A 24,185-nucleotide genomic window follows, 5' to 3' on the forward strand; every position below is an offset into this window, starting at 1 on the left:
GAAAACTGAATTTTTCTCAATTGCTAACTCAAGAGACATTACACAAAGATAATATTTGTTTACAAACGTTGTAAAATAAATTAAATGACAATGTCATGACATCAAATGTTTTTCTGTTACTGTTTATTTCAAAAACTTAATCGGATTATAGTTATTGTAAGTTTAAATGTTTTTTAATATTTTTAGCCTGTTCGACTGATGTAATTTTACTCAGTGTTTTCAGTTGAAGTCTGTTTAGCACTCGTGTATATATACATTCATTCATTCATTCATTCATTTATTTCAACCACTTTTTCGGGGGCGGGTCGCAGGGGCAGCAGTTTTAGGAGAGAATCCCGAAGTGTTCATAGAGAGACATCCCTTCAGCCTGTCCTGGGTCTTCCCCGAGGCATCCTCCCGGCGGGAAATGCCTGGAACACCTCCTTGGGTAGACCTCCAGGATACATCCGAAACACATGCCCGAGTCACCTGAGCTGACTTCTCTCGATGTGGAGGAGCAGCAGCTCTACTCCGAGCTTCTCCGGGGTGACAGAGCTCCTCGCCCTATCTAAGCTGCAAGGGGCCGGTGCATTGTGGAATGGTAGGTGGTCGAAGGTTAGGACCACGACAACCCGATCGCCAGGCACAGAAACTGACTCTTTATATACAAATCTGCAGCAACTGCATGATGCTATCATGTCAATATGGACCAAAATCTCTGAGGATTATTTCCAGTACCTTGTTGAATCTATGCCATGAAAGATTAAGGCAGTTCAATAAAAAGGGGGTCCAACCTTGTGCTAGTAAGGTGTACCTAATAAAGTGGCCAATGAGTATATACACTATGTTTTGGTGAGTACATAATATATATTTTGTCATTCAGACAAAAAAAAAAAAACACACCTTGTAATTACCTCAAGTACCACAATTTGAAGTCAAACAGCACACATTTATCCATCTGTAAACATAAAGTAGAAAAACTGATGACATACCAGTCAGAATCTCTGGATAAATGGGGAAACCGAGGATTATGTGCTCTAGGAAATGCATCCTGACTGAAGAAAGAGCTGAAAGAACTTCAACATGGTTTATTTATATTACTTACACATACAGTAGAATTACAGTTCACAAGTAGGTACTCTGTTTTTATATGGTAGTATTGTTAGCATGTGGTTCTCTCAGATTTATAATTTGCAACGTTGGGACTGCTCTGTTTTGCAGATTAAACGAAGAGAAAGTAGGCTGTTTTGCAGTAAAATAAGCACTCAAATGCTAAACATTCCTCATTCACAGAAAGAGATTTGTATTTTAATCTAATGTGTGTAGGATATCTATCATATATCATCTGAAAACAAAAAGTTTCATTCTGACAAAAAAGAGCTCGGGTTATTGTTTTACTTTGAAGTTTGTACTGTTATATAAAGTTATAAACTATAAGTTGTAAGGCAGTTATGACATTGTTGTGTTTATAATTGAAAGAAAATTGTTTAATGAAGTGTGTGAAATAAATTCTAGAACCTCAAAGTAGGACAGAAACACCGGTGGTCACGTGGTCACCGATGCTTTTCTTACCACAACCAATCAATTGTGTGATTACCACAGATATCACAACCAACTGCTGTGATTATGCGATTACTTTGTGAACTTTGTTCATTTTCAGAACTGACGATTTCAGTCCAGAAACGATATACTAATCATTAGAGTTGGTAAAAATACTGTATATTGTATTTGGATTAAGACAATAATGCCCTCAGGTTTAATTGTGGCTGAAAAAATGTTTACCCTTTTGCGCCCTCGCCCACTTTAGATCAGAAAGTTTGTTTTCGTCTTATAACTGGAACAGATTTCAGTTTACTATTATACTAATTTTGATTTTTAGAATTATCTCATTGGTCAACGGTCATGTCTTCACGACAAACAACAGTGCGCTGTAATAACGCAGAGAGGTTCGGCGTTAGTCCTATCCGTATACCTTATCAGTTAACGTTAGTCTTCCAACCACGGTTCACTTGTCATTTCTGGGTGAGGAAACAAGAAGACTGCTACTTTCCAACCGGTGTATCTGTAGCCAATTGGGTCTATTGTTGAGTAGAAAATAGTCGTTACTGCAATGGATAAAACGTTAACGCTGTACTCAGACAAAGCCGAAGACGTCGCGACGTCCTCTAGTTTTCGCCAGTTTAAAATAGAGCATTTTCATCTCGACCTGAAAGTGGACTTTTTGCAAAAATCTATATCAGGAACCGAGACGATACAACTGCAGTGCATTCAAGACAGTCAAAGTGAGTTACAGCTAGATATTCATCCAACTCTGTCTGTTCATGAAATCACACTGAGCCAGAATGCACGTGACTGGACCAGAACAGAATTCCTGACTCAGGATTTCACCAGTTACGGGACAACACTGGTGGTGAAGTTTCCCACTGCTTTCAGCGCCGATGACAAACTTCAGCTTGCAATCAGATATACAGCTACTGATGGGCCAGGGGTAAGCCTGCAATATATATTTATTTATTGTTGTTCATAATAATTATTATATAAACAGTTAACAAGTCATGAGACATCCAGGGAAGTTTGGTTTCTGTTTCTGTTTCAAATGCAAAGCAACACTATTAATAGAATATGTACAGATTTTCATAAGAATATAAATAATGCAAGAGCAGATTGAAATGGCCAGTGAAGGGACAGAAACCACATGATAGATAGATTATTTCAAAGTTCATACGCAGCCACAGAAAAAGCAGCCTGATTTGATTTATAGCATCAACATAGTACACTTTTGTGCATAGTTAATCTGAAATGAAATATTTGCTGCTAAATTGTTCATGCTCAGACTATCCAAGATATCAATGTCTTTTTATCCATAAATCAAGCTAAAACTGGCAATTGGTACTAGTTAAAAAACATACTGGAAAAACAAAATTAATACCTGTGAAGGTACTTGGAGATACATTATTGGAAATAATATGTGGGAATAAAATAGTGGGACAAATGTAGGCCAAAGAAACACTAATAGAAAGAAAACTAAAGGTCCTATAATAGACCCCTGGGGAACACCACACAACAGGGGAGCAAAATATTAAGAATAATAATTAAATATAAAATAATAACAAAGAAATGTCGGTTTTCAAGGGCAAGACATTGTACAGGGCCTGAAAATTCCCCATACATTTAAGACAATCAAGACGACTGAATTGATTAATAGTATCACATGTACTTTAGACCATCAAAATTAATACAGCATATGAGCACGAATCTAATCGAAACGTTCAACTGACCCAGAGTAAAGCATGAAGATCTAAAAACAGGATGAAACTTATTCAGAATGTTCAGAAGAATGCTACTCTTTTTAGTAGCTTAGAGATGAAGACGTTTATCAGACATTGCACCACTGCATATAACTACAACCGAACTGCAACAAACCGTTTAGCTAAAGGGTGGTACTATAGCTTAAATCTTCTAAACCTGTTCTCTTTTCAGCCTTTACTTACTGAAATTCTGCAGTACTAATATTAAAATAATTAATTCATTGATTGTACAAGCAAGCAAGCATGCATCACTTCTCTGTAGATGTCATGGCTGGACCCAGTGCAGACAGCTGAGAAGACGCTGCCATTCTTGTACACATCTGGGTTTCCTATCCTGAACCGCAGCCTGTTCCCCGGCTTCCATACGCCCATAACAAAGAGCACTTACTCGGCTGTTGTGCAGGTAATTTCTCACCAAAGGCATGTATCTCCTCATTTATAGGTGTGTTGGCTGGAACCGGAGCAGACAGCGGGAAAGCTCAAGCCTTATGTTTTTACGCAAGGCCAGGCTGTTCTCAACCGCTCCTGCTTCCCATGCTTTGATACTCCAGCAGTCAAGAGCACCTACTCAGCAGCAGTTCAGGTGAGGCCATTGGGCCACTCCAATGTAAAGAGATAATAAGGGTAGTTAAATTTAATGGTTTGCATGACATTTATAAATGCATCTCTTTCTTTATGGAGCATGATAGTAAAAGGGGATTCAGTTACAAGGATGGAGTTTGTTGATCAGGGACTGGATGGATTGTAAAAGGCATTCTGTTTGAAGAATGCCTTTGTATAAATCAATATACAACACAGTTCAAATGCAATCATTGAGGTTATTTTGTTGTCTTTTAATTTTTAAATGCATTTAGATTTTTAAATAATTGATTTTTTAACCATTTTTTGCCCAATGCAGATGTGACTTTTGTTCAGTATGTTTAGCGGAAACTGTGATCAAGGCAATGTCTGCAGGGACACTTAAGAGTTAAAAAAAGGCCAGATAAAATCAAACCTGTGTCTTGTGATGATACTTTACTAATGATAAAAGGGAATATTCAGCATAACAGTGGTAACAAATGTTGTTATTCTGAAAAAAAACCAGACCATAGTATTTAGAGAGAAAACAGTCCCATGATAGATCCCTGAGGTGCACCACATACAATAACAAAAAGAGATAAATCCCAGGTTTTATTTTCACGGCTAGGTAAGCATAAGGAAACCCTGAACAATTTTACCAGGTCCAGCATTTTGAATGGTTATGTAAAAACAATCAAATTAAATTACATGTCCATTGGTCTAAAGTCTATTATGCTTTTTCTTCCATGCTGACACTAAATCTTCCTGTATCTTCAGTGTATAAAAGGTTTTGCTTTAGACTTCCATTAAGCTCTCAAGGAGAAAGGGCACAAGAATGATCAGATCCAGGTTTTCTCTAGTCTGCGTGATAAGATTAAGAGTTTATGCCTTTAGATTGCACTTTGATCTGTTATAAACACAATGGCTTCTGATTTTGATGGCTTCATCAGGTGCCTGATGGCTTCACGGCAGTTATGAGCGCTAATAAATGGGAGCAGAGGAAAGCGGACGGTGCTTTTCTCTTCACTATGGAGCATCCCATTCCTGCTTATCTGGTAGCACTGGCAGTGGGAAACCTGCAGTCTGCGGAAGTGGGACCCAGGTAAATGCATCCCAAATCCTTTAGTACACCAGGGTCATATCATAAGGAATAAAGTTTTTATAACTCTTTGGAGATTATAATGTGTGGGCTTGGGCTATAAGCACATGCTGTAACTTTTAATAACTTTATTTCTTTATTAGTAAAAAAATATGTTTTTCTTTTTTTACTTAAGCTGCAATAGTTAAAAAAAAAGAATTATGGAATAATACATTATAAGTGTACTGTACTATAAAGTAGGTATTTCAATGATAATAATAGCAAAAAAGTAATAATAAGCATTTCAGATTTCAGAAGTCATCATGAAGTTAAAACTTAATTTTATGGATAATTTCTTTATAATAAATAACTTATCTGCATCCTCTTTAATACTAAGTGGATTTGTACAAATTAAATAAGTGCATCTAAAAAATGTGAACCCCAGTTAATCTGTTTCTTTTAAAGAGATTCATTTTATACAAAATGTAAATATAAACATGCACGTAAATAAACAAAAGCTCAACAACATCTGTTTGATTACACGGGAATAAACCTCGTTGGATCTTGCTGAAGCTCGAACATGTGACGTGCAAGAATGAACCTCATTGGTTCTCACACATCAAGCAAACATAGCAACTTTTTTGAATACATTTGAATGTTGCAAACATTGCTGATTAATGCTTGTCTGTGAATAAAAGTCTTTAAAATCTCGTTGATTAACTGATATGGATTTATTTTTGGATGTCTTTATTTTTATGTTTATGTTTTAAAAATTGTATGTATTTATGTTTCGAAGCATCAGAATCTTTGGATGAACGCACTTTGCCTTTAGGGACAACAAATCTTTCGCATTTGAATACAAATATTTTTTCTGTTCCAAAGTCTAACTAATTTCTTGTGCGACGTGAGATAAATAATGAGTATATGATGACCAATTTTTACTGCATTTTCAGGACACGTGTTTGGACCGAACCTTGTTTACTACAGGCAGCCAAGCAGGAGTATGATAATGTGATTGAAGACTTCCTGTCTGTCGGAGAGAAACTGTTTGGACCTTACGTTTGGGGAAGGTAGGAATTATTTGTATAAGCCTTCCTAATTCTGCAAGCTCTAAAAAGCATGCACAAAGCTTGAGCATGCACAGTTCTATTATACAGCGCTGCGAAAACACAAGATGATTAGACATTAATAAAGGGATCGATTGCTCTATATTTAAAATTTATCTACAGAGAGGTCACGTTTTGATCTTCTCTTGGTCTCACGCAATCATGTGATGCGATTTCACAGGTCAGAGTTCACCAAGCTTGAACTTCGGAATGCAACGACATATAAAACAGGATGTTGCTAGAAGGGATACAGCTGTTGACAGAAATTGATGAGAATTATTTTTATTATTTATTAAATTACCCATTAATTGTATTTTATTAATGTCTACCCCTAGCCTAAACCCAACCATCAAATTAATGTAAAAATAGTAATTATACCAAGTTTTATTCATATTATATATTAAATTACCCATTAGATTGGATTTTATTAATGTCTACCCCATACCCCAACCCTCACAGTAATGCAAAAACTGTAATTATACAGAGTATTATTCATATTGTTTATTAAATGTCCCATTAAATTATATTTTTATTAACGACTACCCATAAACTTAACCCTCACAGTAATATAAAAATGTTAATTATTATTGTACAGTGTCACAAAAATGATGCTATATTGATGTGAATATCCACAGCTGTATCCCATCTAGATTTTACAGTGAAGTGAAACTACAGGCTTGCCTTTCCGGTCTGCTAATGAAAGTCAACTGGGCTAAAGTGCAGAGTGACCATGGCTTAATACAACCTTAAAAACCCTTTCGTTAAAATGCTTCATCTCATATGTCCAGATATGATGTGCTTTTCATGCCTCCGTCGTTCCCGTTCGGTGGGATGGAGAACCCCTGTCTGACATTCGTGACCCCCTGTCTGCTGGCCGGCGATCGCTCTCTCGCTGATGTCATAGTGCACGAGATCTGCCACAGCTGGTTTGGAAACCTGGTCACCAATGCCACATGGGGGGATTTCTGGCTGAATGAAGGCTTCACCATGTACGCCCAGCGCAGGGTCTGCAGGGAGCTCTATGGTATACACGGTTTGACCTGAATTGAATGAACACTGATTAAGAATCCATCAAAAAGTGCTGATTGTGTTATTCTTTTTTATTGACTAATTTTTAATTAACTATTTTTATTAAGTTATTTATTTATTTTTATAATTTTTTATTTTATTTTGTCTTGTTATAAAAGTTTAAAAGGAAAAAGTAGAAAGTTTTTCATCATGACTGTCATATCAAGCATTTATGTTCTCTTCAATTTTCAGGAGAGGCGTATACGTGTTTGGAAGCAGCGACTGGTAAAGCTCTCCTGCGTCAGCACATGGACAATACTGGAGAAGATCATCCTCTCAATAAACTACGGGTTAAGATTGAGCCGGGTATGCTGCCACTAGCTTAGTGTTTTAACGCAAATTTTGCTGAATTGAGCATTTGAATTGATTGATAGAACTGATGGTTTTTTGTATGCAGGTGTCGATCCTGATGACACCTACAATGAGACGCCCTATGAGAAAGGATTCTGCTTTGTGTCCTACCTGGCACACCTGACAGGAGATCAGTCACGCTTTGACACATTCCTCAAGGTGAACTGAACAAAAAAAAAATATATATATATATATATACAGTTGAAGTCAAAATTATTACCTCTCCTACGAATTGTTTTTCTTTTTTTTCTTTTTTTATATTTCCCAAATTATGTTTAACGGAGCAAGGAGTTTTTCACAGTAATTCCTGTGATCTTTTTTTCTTCTGGAGAAAGTCTTATTTGTTTTGTTTCGTCTAGAATAACAGCAGTTGTAACATTTTTATACCATTTAAAGGTCAGTATTATTAGCCCACTTAAGCAATATTTGTTTTCAATTGGCTACAGAACAAACTATTATGTTTAGAAATGTGTTGAAACAATCTTCTTTCCATTAAACAGAAATTGGGGAAAAATATTCAGGAGGGCTAATAATTCTGACTTCAAATGTATATTTAGAATTTCTTTTGATTTACTAGGTATGGTTAATATTTGTCATAAAACATTTCTTTAAATGTTCAGTACTTTTTTTTGTTGTTGTTTTTAAGAAATGGTCAGACAAAATGTTTCCATAGGTTGTGATTGAAAATTTGGGTTATTTCACCAAATATTAATTTATGGACCCTTTTCGCAAGACTGTTATGACGTGTTTATTGGTCATCATAATTTTTAATCCTTTAAAGTTTTTAATATTTTGATTTTTAAAATATGTGTGAACATTTATGTATGTGTTATTTCATCTGTGCTGTTATTCTCTCCTCTGGCTGCCATTATCAGTCTCAAGCTATTTTTTTCCTTTTTCTGAAAGTCTTGATAACACCATCGTGGAGTTTTTCTTTAATCGTTTCAGCAAATAGTGTTGTGAAAAATAATTTGTTGTACTCTCCGAATCACTGTGCTCTTAAATTTACTCAACTATGACGCCTTCTGCTACTGAAAAACCCGGAAATGTGAAAAGGGTCTATTGACTCTTCTAATGTTAAAAATCGGTGTTGTGTTTAAATATTTATATAAACATTATTTTGTGGAAATAATGAGATAGAAAAGTTCTAAAAGACAACATTTTTTTATTTGGAACAAATGTTGTTTTATGCAAATGTATAAGTATAAATTGTAAATCCAGTGATACTACGAATGTTCAAGTGGTTTATTAATATTTTATACTTAGTCTTAGTCTTTATTAATACATTTGTTTTCAAATATTTTTTGGCTTAATGTTTTAGGAATTCTGTTTTTGTCTTATATTTTAGTTTTGTTTTTTAAACATTATTTTATTTTTATAAATGATTTTTAGTTTGCTTTTAGCTTGTTTTTAGATCTTAAACTATTATTTGTCAAAGCAGCTTAATATTTTTCATTGATTAGCTTTGCATTGAATCAGTGTATTTAATATTATTTCAGCATAATAGCAATTTAATTGTGTTCATTTGGATTTGGTTTGATTCTAATATCCTTCTTTGGTGTTCAGTAAACTGTTATTATACAGTAAATGTTGAAAACAGTTCTTCTTTATATTTTTGTGGAAACCATGATAATTTTTTTCTGGATTCTTTTACAAATAGACAATTAGGAACACCATTCATTTAAAAAATAGATTTTGCAACAACAAAGATGTTATATTATTATCTCCATTTAATCTAAACAAAGACTAAAATGCATTATCGACCTCAAGCAATTGAATGGAAAAAAAAACGTGTTGATAAACATGTCAAAACAGTGACTGTGTCTCTTCAAGGCTTATGTGGAGAAGTTCAAGTTCAGAAGTGTGCTGGCAGAGGATGCGCTGGAGTTTTACCTGGAGTATTTCCCAGAGTTGAAGGAAAAGAACGTCCACAAAATTAAGGGTAACCACAAGCAGCACTTCTTTTGCCTCAAAATCACAAGCATAGTCTGAATGGGGTATATGCACAGCTAGTGTTTTTCAGCCAACATTAAACTTGAAAGGTCAATGTGACTATTTTCAATTTCATTAGGTTACTTTTACAGCATTGATGTTGTAATGTAATTAAAATACTGTCAGTTAAATAGACTTAAGAATTCATTTAGTTGTTCAAGTGTAGAAAGAGATGAAAGACCATATAAATGCAAGCAGGCTAGCGTCGAAACGCCATTGAAAATACTAGAGGTAAAATAAATTAACACATTTAAAGACATGACATGAAAAAATGGAATTTAATGCAGTACTTCTTGTACATTTTGACACCCACTTTATATCATATATAAATCACACTGTGAAGATCACTGATTTTTGAAATCAGATCCTAAACGTGGCAATTTTGTAATGGTGCGACAGTTTAGACTGAAAATGAAAAGTCTGTGGGCATATACCCCATTGGCACTCTTTGGTCAGGCAGTCTTTCGTCATCAGCTCTACTTTTTTCGTTAGGTCTGGATTTTGACAGCTGGCTCAATGTTCCTGGTTGGCCTCCATACGTCCCTGACCTCTCCGCTGGCCAGACTCTGATGAAACCAGCCGAGCTGTTAGCAGAAAAGTGGCTCAGCCATAACCTGGACTTGGAATCCATCTGCAAAACTGATTTAAAATCATGGAAGACCTACCAGACCGTCTACTTCTTAGACAGGATCCTTGAGAAGTCACCTCTTCCTGATGGTGCAGATCCCTCTTTGTGCTTCTAGAGGAATTGTAAGTATTTTCAACAGATTGTGAATAAATATTCGCCCCCTATTTACAGGTAACCTAAAGAAACTTGAAGAGTGCTACTCGCATATCATTGAGTCCAACAATGCGGAGCTGAAAGTGCGATGGGCTCAGATTGTTGCAAAAAACCAGCACACTCCAGGATTCCAGCACATTCGGGATTTCCTCACAAGCCAGGTCAGAATCTCTACTTTATTTATAATTCATTCGGATAAATGGATTGATAGTGTGAATCGGAGATCAGCTGACTTTACCCTAAAAGATGAACGCTTGTGTTTTGCATGCAGGGGAAGCAGAAGTACACTTTGCCTGTGTATCGGGCACTTTGGAACGGATCAGAGGAGACAAAGGCTTTGGCGATGGAGATGTTTTCTGCCACCTCCGGTCAGCTCCACGTCAATGTTCGCAATTATGTTAAAAAGATAATAGCTTGAACATGATAAAATTGGAAAAATATAAGGGAGAATAATGTATGGAATGATCTGCTTTCATATGGGCCCTGGTATCCTAAAATAGAGCACCGCATTCATATAATCTGTATAAAGTGTTCATAAATTTGGTTGAATAGTAGATTATCATTGAGTTTTTTTTATATAAATGAAGTATGTCAAATTTTGGGGCATTTAATGACTGACACGTTTTGAATTTCATATGTAATTGCATTTTTATTAATAAATACATCACATTTCTAGACATAATTTGGAAGACATTTTTATTTACAGTTCATTATTAAGTGAAGTTTCATAAACTAATTTTGAGAGGAGCACGTGATATGATTGAGCACGTCTGGCCACTCATCTGTAATCAGTAATAATCCAATCAGAGTGATCCTAGTTTACTATAAATGGATCATTTTCTCCCTACTGTTCTATCTTCGTTTGGAAGAATCCCCCCTTCCACCCCATCTCCTCCTTTTCCTCCCTTTTCTAAAGGGGAGCTCTCGGGACCTACCTGATCTCGGATCTCCTGATATGCTTATCGACCGGGCTCAAATATCTCCGAGCTCGGGGTTCTCTCCCGGGACAGCATGCCAAACCTGCTTTATACGCCAAGCATATCTAAGTGGGAACTCTTGAAACAGTTGTTGTTTTGTTATATATTTTAAAGATGTGTGAACTGTTGCTCTTTTTAAAACTGGACTTTATATTCATTATAAAAACTATTTATATTGTATATTCAGTGCAATGTGAAAATTGGTTACATGTAATCTGAATTATGTAGTTTGATTTCAAAATTTTGTACTTCAATTTTAAAATGCAGGTTACAGTTACTGTTTTGCTAATTATTTTATCACAAATTATTATCTTATAAATTATTTAATGATTGTTCACATTTTTAAAAAGCATTTCCTTTTATAAAACGATGTTATGTTGTTTAGCGTCAATATTCAACTAAATAGAATGACCATGTCAATTCTGTTTCTGAATTTGGAGACAAATGAATTTTTAAAAAGTCTAAATCTAGTTCAAAATTACAAATTTTATTCATAAATAAATTACATTTCTAGACAAAGAATTTAGAGGAAAGCTCTTTCCACAAAGCTCTACAAAGTCTTGCCCCGGCCTATATATCTGAACTTAAGTGTGTATTCTCCCCCAAGATCCATTATGTCTTCTGCTGAGCTCCTGCTAATTGTTTCTAAATCCCACTTGAAACAAAAGGAGACAGAGCCTTCTCTGTCTATGCTCCAAAGCTTTGGAACACATTACCTTTAGAAATTAGAGCTTCATCTACATTGTGTTTTTAAAAATCTGTCAAAAACTACCTCTTCTCTCTGGCCTTATTTATAGAAATTTTTTTTTTAGGACTCATTGACTGTACAGATTATGTTTTTAAATGTTATTGCAGCGTATATTGTCCTGTCTCTCAAATGGCTTATTATTGTTGTCATGTTTGTGAAGCACTTTGGTCAACATTCATGTTGTTTTAAGGTGCTATATAAATAAAGTTGACCTTGACTTTCAGAGGTAATTTTTTTTTATTTTAATTCAACTTTAAACATTTAGTTGTTCTGGTTTTTTTATATTTGATTTTTTGCACATTTATAAAAAAAATAATTTTGAAAACGTTTTTAAAAACTATATTTTATATTGATTATAGAAAGTATTTATATTGTATATTCAGTACTTAGTAATAACTGATTATGTCTAATTTTGTGTAATCTAAACGAAATGTAGTTTGATTCCAAAATGTATAAAAATGCAGATGTAAGTTACTAAAGTTTTGCAAATTACCTTATTATTACCTTATTACAAATTATTCTACAAGTAGCAATAGAGTATTTGTTATTTAATGATCAAGAAAATCACTTGATTTTCTAAAGCAACTTTGGGGCGGCAGTTACTCAGTGGTTGAGTAACTGTCACCTTACAGCAAGAAGGTCGCCGGTTTGAGTTGGCATTTCTGTGTGGAGTTTGCATGTTCTCCCCCTGTTTGCATGGGTTTCGGGTGCTCCGGTTTCCCCCACAGTCCAAAGACATGCTCTATAGGTGAATTGGATGAACAAAATTGGCCGAAGTGTATGAATGTGTGTGAATGAGATTGTATGGGTGTTTCTCAGTACAGGGTTGCAGCTGGAAGGGAATCCACTGTGTACAACATAAGCCGGAATAGTTGGCGGTTCATTTCACTGTGGCGACAAAGCTGAAGCAAAATGAATCAATGAAATCGATTTTGTATGTATTATGTTGTTTAGCGTTGATATTCAACTAAATAGAAAGACTAAATTCTTTTGTAAACCATGTTTCTGAATTTGAAGACGATTTTTTTTTATCTAAATGTAGTTCAAAATTAATACGAATCTCATTTCATGTAATCAATGAAACCGGACAAATGTAAATTAGAGGACTTTTATTTCAGTGTGGTGTAAATGTTTTCCGGGTGCTGAGAGAGACGCCATGCATTAGATATCATAGTAATGTGGATAGGAATACGCAGAACGCGACGCATTCTCCCAGCTTTTTTCTGCGCAATGACTACGCGTCGTGGTTTTCCTCCAACACAGCTGTGCGTCTGCATGTTCATGGGTGTGTCGACAAAATAAATGTTTAGTCTGAAGATTCACTCTGACCGACGCTTGTAGGAGTCGATCCCTCGTCATGAGCTACGCGATGGTAAGCCATAAAGGTTTACAGAGCAACACTAAAGTTTAATTGAACCTATCTACTATTATTCAGACACATACGCACCTGGAAACTTACTGCTTTGGCATTTGACCAAGTTTGTTTGACAGCGTTCTGTATCCGTTTATCAGCAGCGCACAGCATATTGACTTGTCATGCCATTAAACTGAAGATATGCTATTAAGTCTTTTGTATTTGTGCAGTAATGGGCTGAATAATCTTGTCTGCTTTGGCATACCATAGCAGAAGCGTCAGAGTTTATTTTAGGAAATACAGATGATTCATTTAAGCGGTTAACAGCAGAGGATCTTGGTCATTTTCTGACTGACGCTTGTTCTAATCAGTTAACGCCCTTTATTAGCGTTTATTAATTACTCATTTCTATTAGGTTGCTTTGGTGATCAATTATATTTAATATTTTTGTTAGCATTGTTAATGTTGTTTAACTTTAAAGGTAGAATTTACCAGTGTGCGAACTGGAGATTGACGATCAGGTCAACTGTTTCGGTTAGTTTGTGTAATGCATGCTTCAGTCATTTATCTGTTTATTTTTAATTACATCTAGTTAATTAATAAAAACGTAATTAAATTCTCAGCGTTTTGATATTTAGTGTATTCTGACCTACGGTATTCTCTGATTAGCTCTTTCAGATGTTACTGTAGGTTAAACTACAAACTATGCGTCTAATTTGATTTTATTTTCAGAATAAATCTAGATACAAACACCTAATTTATGAGAAAACAAAGTCTTGGGAATACAGAAGTCTTGTGAACACGGTGCTCTAGATCTGTCACTTTCAGATTGACGCATTGATAATGTTTTGAACCGTTGTAGGGGTGGTCAAATGCATATTTATATTATCTATTGTTTTATTTATTACAATTATTATTTAAAATACAAATTAGTGAGAAATATTTCTCAGTATTTAACAACTGATACCACCCCCCCATCTTGTTTTGATCAAGCGTTAATTCGGGGGGTCAATCCCCCCTCGCCCCTGTAATTCGCACCCTGGAGCTTACCCTATTAAACGAAAAATTGCTCGCCCAGGACATTCAATATGATTTTTTTTTTCTCAAGCAAAACATTTAAACTAGATCTTCTTTTGACTCATAAAATTTAAAGCAGCAACTTTTGTGATATTTAAAAACATACAACAGAAACAAAAAGTGTTGAGTGTTAGTTTACTCAAAAATAAAATTCTGCTATTGATCACTCACCTTCATGTCTTTCCAAACCCCTGAGACCTTCGTTCATCTTCAGAACACAAATGTTATATTTTAGGTGAAATCCAAGAGCTCCCTCATCCCCTAAAGACAGCAATGCTCCTGAGTCCTGACTCAAGAACAGTACCAATCAACATCCTCAAAACTGGCCATCACTGTCAGTGGTTCAGAGTATTACTGCGCGTTCACACCGAAGGCGACGAGAGCGTCAAAGTAGCCAGAAGTCATTCATTTTCAATGGGAGCCAGGGGCGAGGAGCGGCATGGCGCGTCTTCGCTGATGTGGCCGTTGAGGAGAGTTGAAATCAAGTCAATTCTATGGTAATGAGCTCTGACGCGGTTCAGCAGCAAGCAATCACAATGTAGCACGCAACAACTAGTTAAATGAATTTGATGAAAAGCGCATAACATTTTCATGCTAGACTGCATGTTTTTTATGCGGGAAAATAACTGATTTGCTGATATGCTGCAACGGCCCCTTTAAAAGTAGACATCAATGTAGCGAATATTTACACTCTCTCTGGCAGAGCAGTGAAAGCAGACGGCATTGTCGCCAGAGCAAACTTTGACGCTCTCGCCGCCTTCAGTGTAAATGCACAGTTTAGCTACGAGAATGCTGCATACTGTATATGCGCAGATGCCAGTGTAGCGCACACATTCACAGGATCACTGCGCTGTTTATGAATGTTGCTCTTGGTCACATGGCCCTATATTTAAAAACCGTTGAATAAAGTCATTATTTTTGCACACAAAGGTGTTCTCGTAGCTTCATAATATTCCGACTGAACCACTGTTCAAGTTATGTATGGTCAGATTTGAGGAAGTTCCTTTGGTGTTTTTCTGGGTAAGGATTTCGTCTAAGATTTCCTAATTTGTGTCCCAAAGATGAACAAAGGTCTCTAGGTGGCAATTAATAACAGTCAAAGGTGAGTAATTCATGCGAGAATTTTCATTTTTGAGTGAACTAACCCTTTATTACCTGTGGCTTCTGACATTATGCTGAGATATTTTAAAGTACTATGATCTGCATGTGCAATCTGTTTCCTGTCTGTTTTCAATCTGCCTGTCTGTTCATCCCCAAGTTTGATCATTCTTGCTCGAGGAACCACAATCCTAAAATGTTTGTACCAGGATTTAATTTATACTTTGAAAAATTAAAAATAGTTTTGAATAATTATTTTGGTTAATAATAAATCTTAACAGTTCTAATATTATAAAATGCTGTGATTAATATATATTGATGCATGGTCACATTTGTGGAAATATCTGTTTGTGACGTTTGTATTTTGTCTGAGCAGATGTTTGCATTACAGAGAATTGTGTTCTGATTATTGTGTTTTATTGTGCGTGTCAGTTTAATATTTTTAAGTATTTACTTTATTTTATGTACTTTATTTTTATTATATTACTTCGTGTTTGTGTTTATTCAATGTATTTTGGTCAATCATTAATTAATTAAACGTAATTAAGTTTAATAATGTAAATTAATGTTTAAAATACTTCATATTTCATTAATTCAATTATTTATTAATTAATTTTATTTTTTATTATTTTATTATTATTTATTTATTTTACTCTTTTAAGCTTTTATTGTGATATAGTGTTCACAACAACATGGGCTGAATATCTATTAAATTGTTAATAGATTTTCAGCATTTCATTTATGTGCTGATATGAACATGTGTATTCTAGTCCACCACAGTAGCAGTGACGGTTGGAGTGGTGCTGGTGTCAACAGCTGGGCTGCTGGGTTATTATTACTTCAACAGGAAGAGGAAAGTACTCATAACACTAATTGATCCTTCTGAAAAATACAAGTTGCGACTTGTAGACAAAGAGGTATTGGCTCTGTCTTACTATGTCTTATTTTGATACAGTTTAGATTTACTAACAAATCAACTTTTTTTTCTTTTCCTACAGATCATAAGTCATGATACCCGGAGGTTTCGGTTCGCCCTGCCTAGTCCAGAGCATGTTTTGGGATTACCAGTAGGTGAGTAGTCTGGTGGGTTGATTGTTTCTCTGCTACTAATACAAAGGTGGCAGGGTTTGGTCTGAATGTGCTGAAATCCCACACCTGTCCTGTCGTGTAGGCGGCTTTGGATAAGAACTGTGTGCTAAATGATAAATGAGCTTAGGACTCGAAAAGCAGCTTGTTTAATCATACTCATTTACTTGAGCGTAATCACAGGCATTAAATACAGGTGTAAATGTCGTCCAGAGAGCATGAATATTAACTCAACATGATTTTAAAATATAAACGCATAAATCTCAAATGTAAAGAGAGAATTTATTAAACAAAGAAGAAACCGATTTCTAAAATATAAACTCAGAATTCAACATTTTAAAGAGAATTGTAGAATAAACACATAATACTGAAAGGAATTCTAAAATATGAATTAAGTAAAATACAAATGCCTAAGTCTAAAATGTACAATTAGAATTTTTACATTTTAAAAAAAGTTTAAAAGAAACCAATTTTTAAAATATAAACTCAGAATTCCAAATTATAGACTATTCTAAAGTAGAATTCTAAAATGTAAACTCAGAATCATGAAACATAAACAATTCTAATAGAAATCTACAATATGAAATCATAATTCTAAAATAAAAACAGTGTTATATTTGAAATAAATCTAAAGTATGAACTCAGAATTCAAAAATAAAATCGGAGAATTATAAATAATAATAGAAATCCAAAATTAAACTCACAATTATATAACATAAACACAGATTTCTAGAAGGAATTTTAAAATATGAACGCAGAATTGTAAAATATAAACACATCTAAAATGTGAAGTTAGAATTTTACATATAAAAGAAACTGATTTCTACATTATAAACTCAGAATTCTAAAAAAGAATTCTAAAATGTAAACTCAGAATCATGAAACCAACACAATTCTAAAAACAATTCTAAAATATGAACTCATCATTCTAAAATTAAAAGAGGGAATTAAATTGCAAAGAACTCTAAAATATAAACTCATAATTCAAAAATAAAATCAGAGAATTATAAATAATAATAGAAATCTGGAAATGTAAACTCGGAATTATAAAATATAAACAGAATTCTAAAAGGAATTCTAAAATATGAACATAGAATTCTAAAATATAAACACGTACAACTAAAATGTGATGTTAGAATTGTAATATATTAAAAGATTAAAAAATAAACTGATTTCTAAAATATAAACTCAAAATTCAGCATTATACAGAGAATTCTAAAACATAAACTTACATGTTTAAGAATTACAAATTAAAGACAATTCTAAAGTAGAAAAATATCAACTCAGAATTCTACAAAAATCATTTTAAAATATAAACTAATGTAAACAAACACAATATGAACTCAGAATTCTAAAATAAAAACAGAATTAAATTATAAAAGAAATATAAAATGTAAACACACAATTATAAAACAGACACAGAGCTAAAAAAGGAATTCTAAGATATGAACTCAGAATTGTCAAATATAAACATAGAATTATAAATTATGATGGAAATCTAATATGAAAGCTCAGAATTTTAATACAAATATAATTCTACAAAGAATTCTAAAATGTTAAATCAGAATTCTAAAACCAACACAATTCTAAAAAGAATGCTAACACAATTCTTAAAAATAAAATCAGAAATTTTCCTGATATTGTTTATAGTTATGATCAAATAAATGCAGCTTTAGTAAGCATAACAATCACAAAGGTAACAACAGCAGATCAAACTGGATATCACAAAATTAGACCGAATCGAAACATGTTTTGAGCCTCATTCAGTCTGTCTCCACTGGTGGTCTCATACCTGCTGTAAACAGGAACTTAATGCAAACACTGGGGTGCGTATGGAATATTAATTATCCTCTTTCTCCCTGTGTTTCTCTCTCAAGGCAAGCATGTTTATCTCTCTGCCAGGATTGATGGGAATCTGATTGTGCGTCCTTACACACCAGTGTCCAGCGATGATGACAAAGGATTCGTTGACCTAGTCGTGAAGGTCTATATTTCTTTTAAAAGCTCCTGGGGTTTTAGATTGTAGTAACAGAACTGATGTATATGTTCCTCTGCAGATTTATTTTAGGGATGTGCACCCAAAGTTTCCTGAAGGGGGAAAGATGTCCCAGTACCTGGAGAGCTTGCGGATCGGAGATGTGATTGACTTCAGAGGACCAGGAGGATTGCTGGAGTACAAGGGCGCAGGTCTGACTGCAAATTCACTGTCAATATTTGCCCTTAATTGAAGTATTTACACAGTTAGGTGTGACGCCTGTGTCTACATCTCCACCCAACAGGTCGCTTGGATATACAGGCCGATAAGAAGGCCCCTGCAGAGACCAAGACTGTAAAATCTCTGGGTCTTATAGCTGGAGGAACAGGTACAGAGTCTTTCGCCTCATTATTGAAGCTGTATGATCAATGAAGACATTGATTCTCCTCCATGTGTAGGCATTACGCCAATGTTGCAGCTGATTCGTGACATCACCAAGAACCCAAATGACAGGACTACGTGCAGCCTGTTGTTTGCCAATCAGGTCAGTGTTCTGTTAGACTTGTGTATGTGTACACATGTGTATGTGTAATGACAGAATTTAGATTTTTGGGTGAGCTATTCCTTTTAAAGTCCACCTAAAAATAGATTTTGGGTGCTTTCACACTTAGACTTTTGTTTTGGAACCTGGCGCATTTCCCCAGTTAGTGTGGTTTGTTTGGCATATGTGAATCCAACAATCACGCTCTGATCCACCACAACACAATCGGTCTGAGTTCGCCTGAATGAGGTGGTCTTAGGTTGATTGTAACTAACTCTGGAGCAGATCACTTTGCTTTCTCACCACAATTGATCCAACGAACCAGGCTATATCACAGTGTATTATAGTATAGATATGCAATATGAAGAGAGAATTATGAGTAGGGCTGGAAGTCATCATTCCTACCGGTAAATGTGTGTTTCATGTCGAATATTAAAGTGAAAGCATGCTGACCTATTAACGAGAGCTGTTTATCAGTTAGGAAAATTAACCGAACTGCAGTCTGGGTTTATCTGTTATCTCTCTCTTTAATGTAAAGCCTATAATGCATAATTCTAGCCAACGGCTCTGTTTGAGAAAGCCTTGCCTCTGATTTATATTTGGTGATGATGTCTGTGGGTGTCACCGTTCAAAATTAAAGCACGGCTTTTGCTTATAATGTCTTATTGCGCATAAATTAAAATAAAGACGCATGACAGCTGAGCGGGACTCATAAACCGTGGGACTCTGACCAATGTGATGAGAGTTAACTTGCACGTGACTTGTTTTAGCTGTTTTGGTCTGTTTAGAAACTTTGCCGTGTGAAAGCAAACCGCATCAATAACAAAGAGCAACATTGTAACTATTTTAATGCCTGTTTTTGGAACAAAACAATCGATCTACAGGTGTGAAAGCACCCTTATTATCAATATGTTAGACTTTTAAAACAGTCCTCCCCCCAGAGAAATTCATTCATCTTCAGAGCACAAATAACAATATTTTAGATGAAATCCAAGAGCTTTTTGGATCTCCATGGACAGCAGTAGTCATGAGAGTCTAGGAAAAGAAACTAATAACATTGACAAAACATTCTATGTTACTTCGGTGCTTCAACTGTAATCATACGAAGCTCCTAGAACACTCAAAAAACTTAAGTATGACTTTTCCAGCTCACCTTTGTCACTATTGCCCATAGAAAAGCACATCCTGACCTGATGCGGGAGAGAAGATATAGACAAACAACGTTGTATTAACAGGGTTTATTTGTTTTTGTTTGTATTTTGCCACACAAAAGTGTTTTCGAAGCATCATATGATTACAGGCACATGAACTGTTTTGACAATGTTTTTGGTTCCCTTTCTGGACTTTGAACTCAGGACCCTTGTTGTCTATGAAGGTCGAGAAAGATCTTGCATTTCATCTAAAATATTGTAATTTGTGTTTTAAAGATGAACAAAGGTCTCAGAGGATTAGAATGACATGAGGGTGAATAATAATAGCAGAATTTTAATTAGTGGGTGAGTGAACTTTTTAGGGCACTAGCTGCTGGAGAATGTGTGGGGAAAATAGCTAATCACGATCATGTTTTTTGGGATTGTCAGACATTAACACCATACTGGAAAGAGATTAAAATACATTTAGACGCCATTTTTGAAGTAGAGATTTCTTTCACTTGTGAATCTTTATATTTAGCTAATATCAATTTAGATTGATGGATTAATAAAGAAAGGAAACTGTTATTTATTCTTCTGGCAGCTAGTAAAAAAGTAATTACAAAACAATTGTTCAAATTAGAGTCCTCTACAGTTGAAGAATGGATTGATGCAGTGCACACTATATACTGTATGTCATGGAAAAATGATCTTTTTCAATAAGAACTCAGACTAAATACGTTTTTCTAATTTGGAGTAAATGGATTGAGGATATTTCACCAATATGCTCATATTTTTCTTGAATTGTTACTTTTAAATGTAATATTTTGTGTCTAATTATATATCTTTTCTACTTTAAAGGAAATCTTCTAAAGGATGTGTAGCTCCCCATTTTACTGTTTAAAGTTGTTGTTATAGGGAAGAAAATACAAAGCATTTGCAAGATCTGTAAGTCTCTTTCTGTGTGAGAGATTATGTAAATTATACCTGTATACAGGTAACACTTTACAATAAGGTTCATTAGTTAATGCATTTACTAACATGAACTACTCATGAACAACTCTTGTACAGCATTTATTAATCATAATTGAACATTTACTTGCATTATTAACATCCAAGTCCATGCTTGTTAACATTAGTTAATGCACCGCCGTGAGTTAACATGAACTAACAATGAACAACTGTATTTTCATTAACTAACGTTTAACTAACATCATTGTTTGTTCATGTTAGTAAATGCATTAATTAACATTAACTAATGAACCTTATTGTAAAGCGTGGCCAATAAAAATAATTAAAAAATTAACTCTTAAAGCTTTAATATAATATCAAAATTAATATAAGCTAAAATGATCCAAAATAATGACTAATCTCACATTTTAAAACAAAAACGTTCAAACCTTGAAGTTTCTCACTTCCACCAATATGGATCGACACATCACTCTGTGATATCACTCTGCAGATTGTTATCAAGTCTTGTGATCAATTAGATGCTCTTTGGTATCATAAGTGTCTTTTCCCTTTACAAGATGCACTGAAAGTAAATAGAAAACCAAGAGGGCTTATCTAAACACTTGCATATGTAAGAAAAATTCTAATCAGTACCAGACAACATGTTAATCTGAACTCCTCCATGTTTATTATTCAAAGGACACTCAAAAAGCCAGGACTCTGCAACGATCATATAAATGAGTCAATGCAGATCACAAAATCTAATGCAGCCATTAGAATTCCACACTGTAGTCTGTATTTTGAATTGGAGGAAAGGTTAGACAACTCAATATAACTATTAGATTGAGGCTGTCATGAGTCAGATGTGCTTTTGCTCAATGACTCTGGCTGGCCGAGCTGTAATCTAAATACGCTATGGCTTTTTTTAAGGGAGGGGGAGCTTTTCTATATGTCCCATCCTGTCTTAATGTTTTACTTTACGTCTCGCATCAATCAAAGCTGCACATTCCAAGGCACTCCATTTTCGCTTTAAGAGCATGATGGAGTCAGTTGTTTATAAACAAATGATTATAAAATGGGCTGTTTAAACCTAATCCATTGAAATGCATATTCATCAGTGATCCGAAGTGGTCTTAAGCTGGGTCTATAACATGAGTGCTCAGAGCAGACGCAGTTCAACACTTGTTAATAGAAATGTCCAGACAGGTTAAATAACATGATGAATCTGTTTACCTCTTGTCTGCCTTCCAGACTGAGAAGGACATTCTGCTGAAGGATGAGCTGGAGGAGATTCAGGCCAGGCATTCTGATCGCTTCAAACTCTGGTTCACCGTAGACCGAGCTCCGGCAGGTATGAGACAGAGAATATAACACAGAATATAGTATAGTTTGGTATGGATAGTCGTACAGAGGTTTGCAGTTATTTTTTATCATTGTTACTGACAAAGGTCTCATACAACCAGTCTTTGACATTGAAAAAATCTTACTACAGTTAAAAGTAATTAATTTGCATTCTAAAATGTAAATTGTTTCTGTTATGGCAAAACTACGGTGGCCAATAGTGCTAAAAATGCGCTTCAAGCTAAAAAAAAACATGAAAGAATGAAAGAAAAAAGAAAGACATGATAGTGCGATCTGTCGGACGTAGCACAGTGCTCATTCAGTAAAGGCACAGCTCAACAGATTTGAATTCAGTCTTGATTTGAATGTGCCTAATGTTGGAGCACATCTGATCATTTCTGGAAGCTGATTCAGCAATAGGGGCGCAGTAGCTGAAGGCTGATTCACCCTGCTTTAACTGAACTCTTGGAATTTCCAGTTTATATGATCCTAAAGATCTGAGTGATCTGTTAGGTTTGTATTCAGTGAGCATATCTATAATGTATTGAGGTCCTTGGCCATTTAGTGATTTATAGACAAGTAATAATACTTTAAAATCTATTCTGAATGTAACAGTACATGTATATATTTTTTTTATTTAACCAGTACATAATTGAACTTGAAGTGGGTTTTTTCAAATAGACATTTGACATCCACCTGTATTGACTTGCAGATTGGGAGTACAGTCAGGGCTTCATCAGCGCTGAGATGATTCAGGACCATCTTCCCCCACCCAGTGATGACTCTATGATCCTCATGTGTGGTCCACCTCCTATGATCCAGTTTGCCTGTAATCCAAACCTGGACAAGCTGGGCTACAGACAGAGCCAGCGCTTCGCCTATTAGGCCGTTCTCTATGTTTAGGGCGAGGCCACAAATTACTCCAAAGATACTGAGTTGCGCACAATTCTATTTGGCATTACAAATCTGATCTTACAAAGCGAATCTCCCTTTTATGGACAGTATATAATACATATTAAATGTTTAAGTGCTAGACTGTCCAAAGGTAATTGGTTCTTCATATTAAAAGTCTTTAATTCAGTAATACGATACATAGATGATCTGCTGTCTCCTCAGGCTTTATATTCACCATTGTGGCTCGTGATAAAATTCTGATACTACAAAAACAAACGCACTTAAAAAGGCACCAGTGCTGCTTTCTGGTTTAATGCTGAATATTATATTCATGTGCCTATATGTGAGCTGTAAGTTCATATTTGTTGTATGTGCACATTGTTATATGCTGTCACTGGAGTATTTTTGTATGCATGTTGTACTCCATATGTTTGTCATGTAATCATATTTAAATTTAAAAAGCAACACAGTTGTTTTGTATGAAATGCACTAAAGTAAAAGCTTATTAAAGTGTTTCCACCGGGATCTTGCTTTATTTTCTTCTTCTGTGTGGCCAAATAAGAGTTTTGTTTTGGTTGTGATTTGCTCACGTTTGCATTGATATTATAAAAACTGACTTGTATTTCAATCTAAGAAGCAGTGAAGTTGTTTTATATAAAATGTATTTACGGAAATATAAAAAAAGAGATCATTATTAAACATATTAAACAACCATTTTCACTTGCAACTGGCTTTTTTCCGCTCTGAAATCTGAGTATTTTATGGATGTTTTGGTTGTGAGATGTTCACATT

General features: G+C 34.9%; 2 protein-coding genes across 3 annotated transcripts; both read left to right on the forward strand.

Moving 5' to 3' along the window:
* The first annotated feature begins 1,979 nt into the window (after positions 1-1,979).
* On the forward strand, positions 1,980-10,660 carry rnpep (arginyl aminopeptidase (aminopeptidase B)). 2 transcript variants are annotated; one of them, XM_056468665.1, is made up of 11 exons: positions 1,980-2,467; positions 3,730-3,870; positions 4,796-4,947; positions 5,877-5,993; positions 6,818-7,053; positions 7,290-7,403; positions 7,495-7,607; positions 9,282-9,390; positions 9,933-10,157; positions 10,240-10,382; positions 10,493-10,660. In XM_056468665.1, exons 1-11 carry the CDS (start codon positions 2,090-2,092, stop codon positions 10,637-10,639), a joined length of 1,875 nt encoding a protein of 624 aa, XP_056324640.1. In that variant the 5' UTR covers positions 1,980-2,089; the 3' UTR covers positions 10,640-10,660. The 2 variants fall into 2 exon arrangements, with proteins under 2 accessions (XP_056324640.1, XP_056324641.1); XM_056468666.1 differs by lacking the exon at positions 3,730-3,870 and adding an exon at positions 3,550-3,690 and having other exon boundaries at positions 1,982-2,467.
* Positions 10,661-13,207: 2,547 nt separating this feature from the next.
* On the forward strand, positions 13,208-24,107 carry LOC130237495 (NADH-cytochrome b5 reductase 3). The gene is made up of 9 exons (XM_056468439.1): positions 13,208-13,318; positions 16,246-16,392; positions 16,474-16,546; positions 18,439-18,545; positions 18,619-18,748; positions 18,841-18,924; positions 18,995-19,080; positions 22,410-22,509; positions 23,212-24,107. The coding sequence occupies exons 1-9, from the start codon at positions 13,304-13,306 to the stop codon at positions 23,382-23,384; spliced, it is 915 nt and encodes a 304-aa protein (XP_056324414.1). The 5' UTR covers positions 13,208-13,303; the 3' UTR covers positions 23,385-24,107.
* Positions 24,108-24,185: the final 78 nt, after the last annotated feature.

Source organism: Danio aesculapii, chromosome 11, assembly GCF_903798145.1.
Source record: "Danio aesculapii chromosome 11, fDanAes4.1, whole genome shotgun sequence".
NCBI classification, from domain to species: domain Eukaryota; kingdom Metazoa; phylum Chordata; class Actinopteri; order Cypriniformes; family Danionidae; genus Danio; species Danio aesculapii.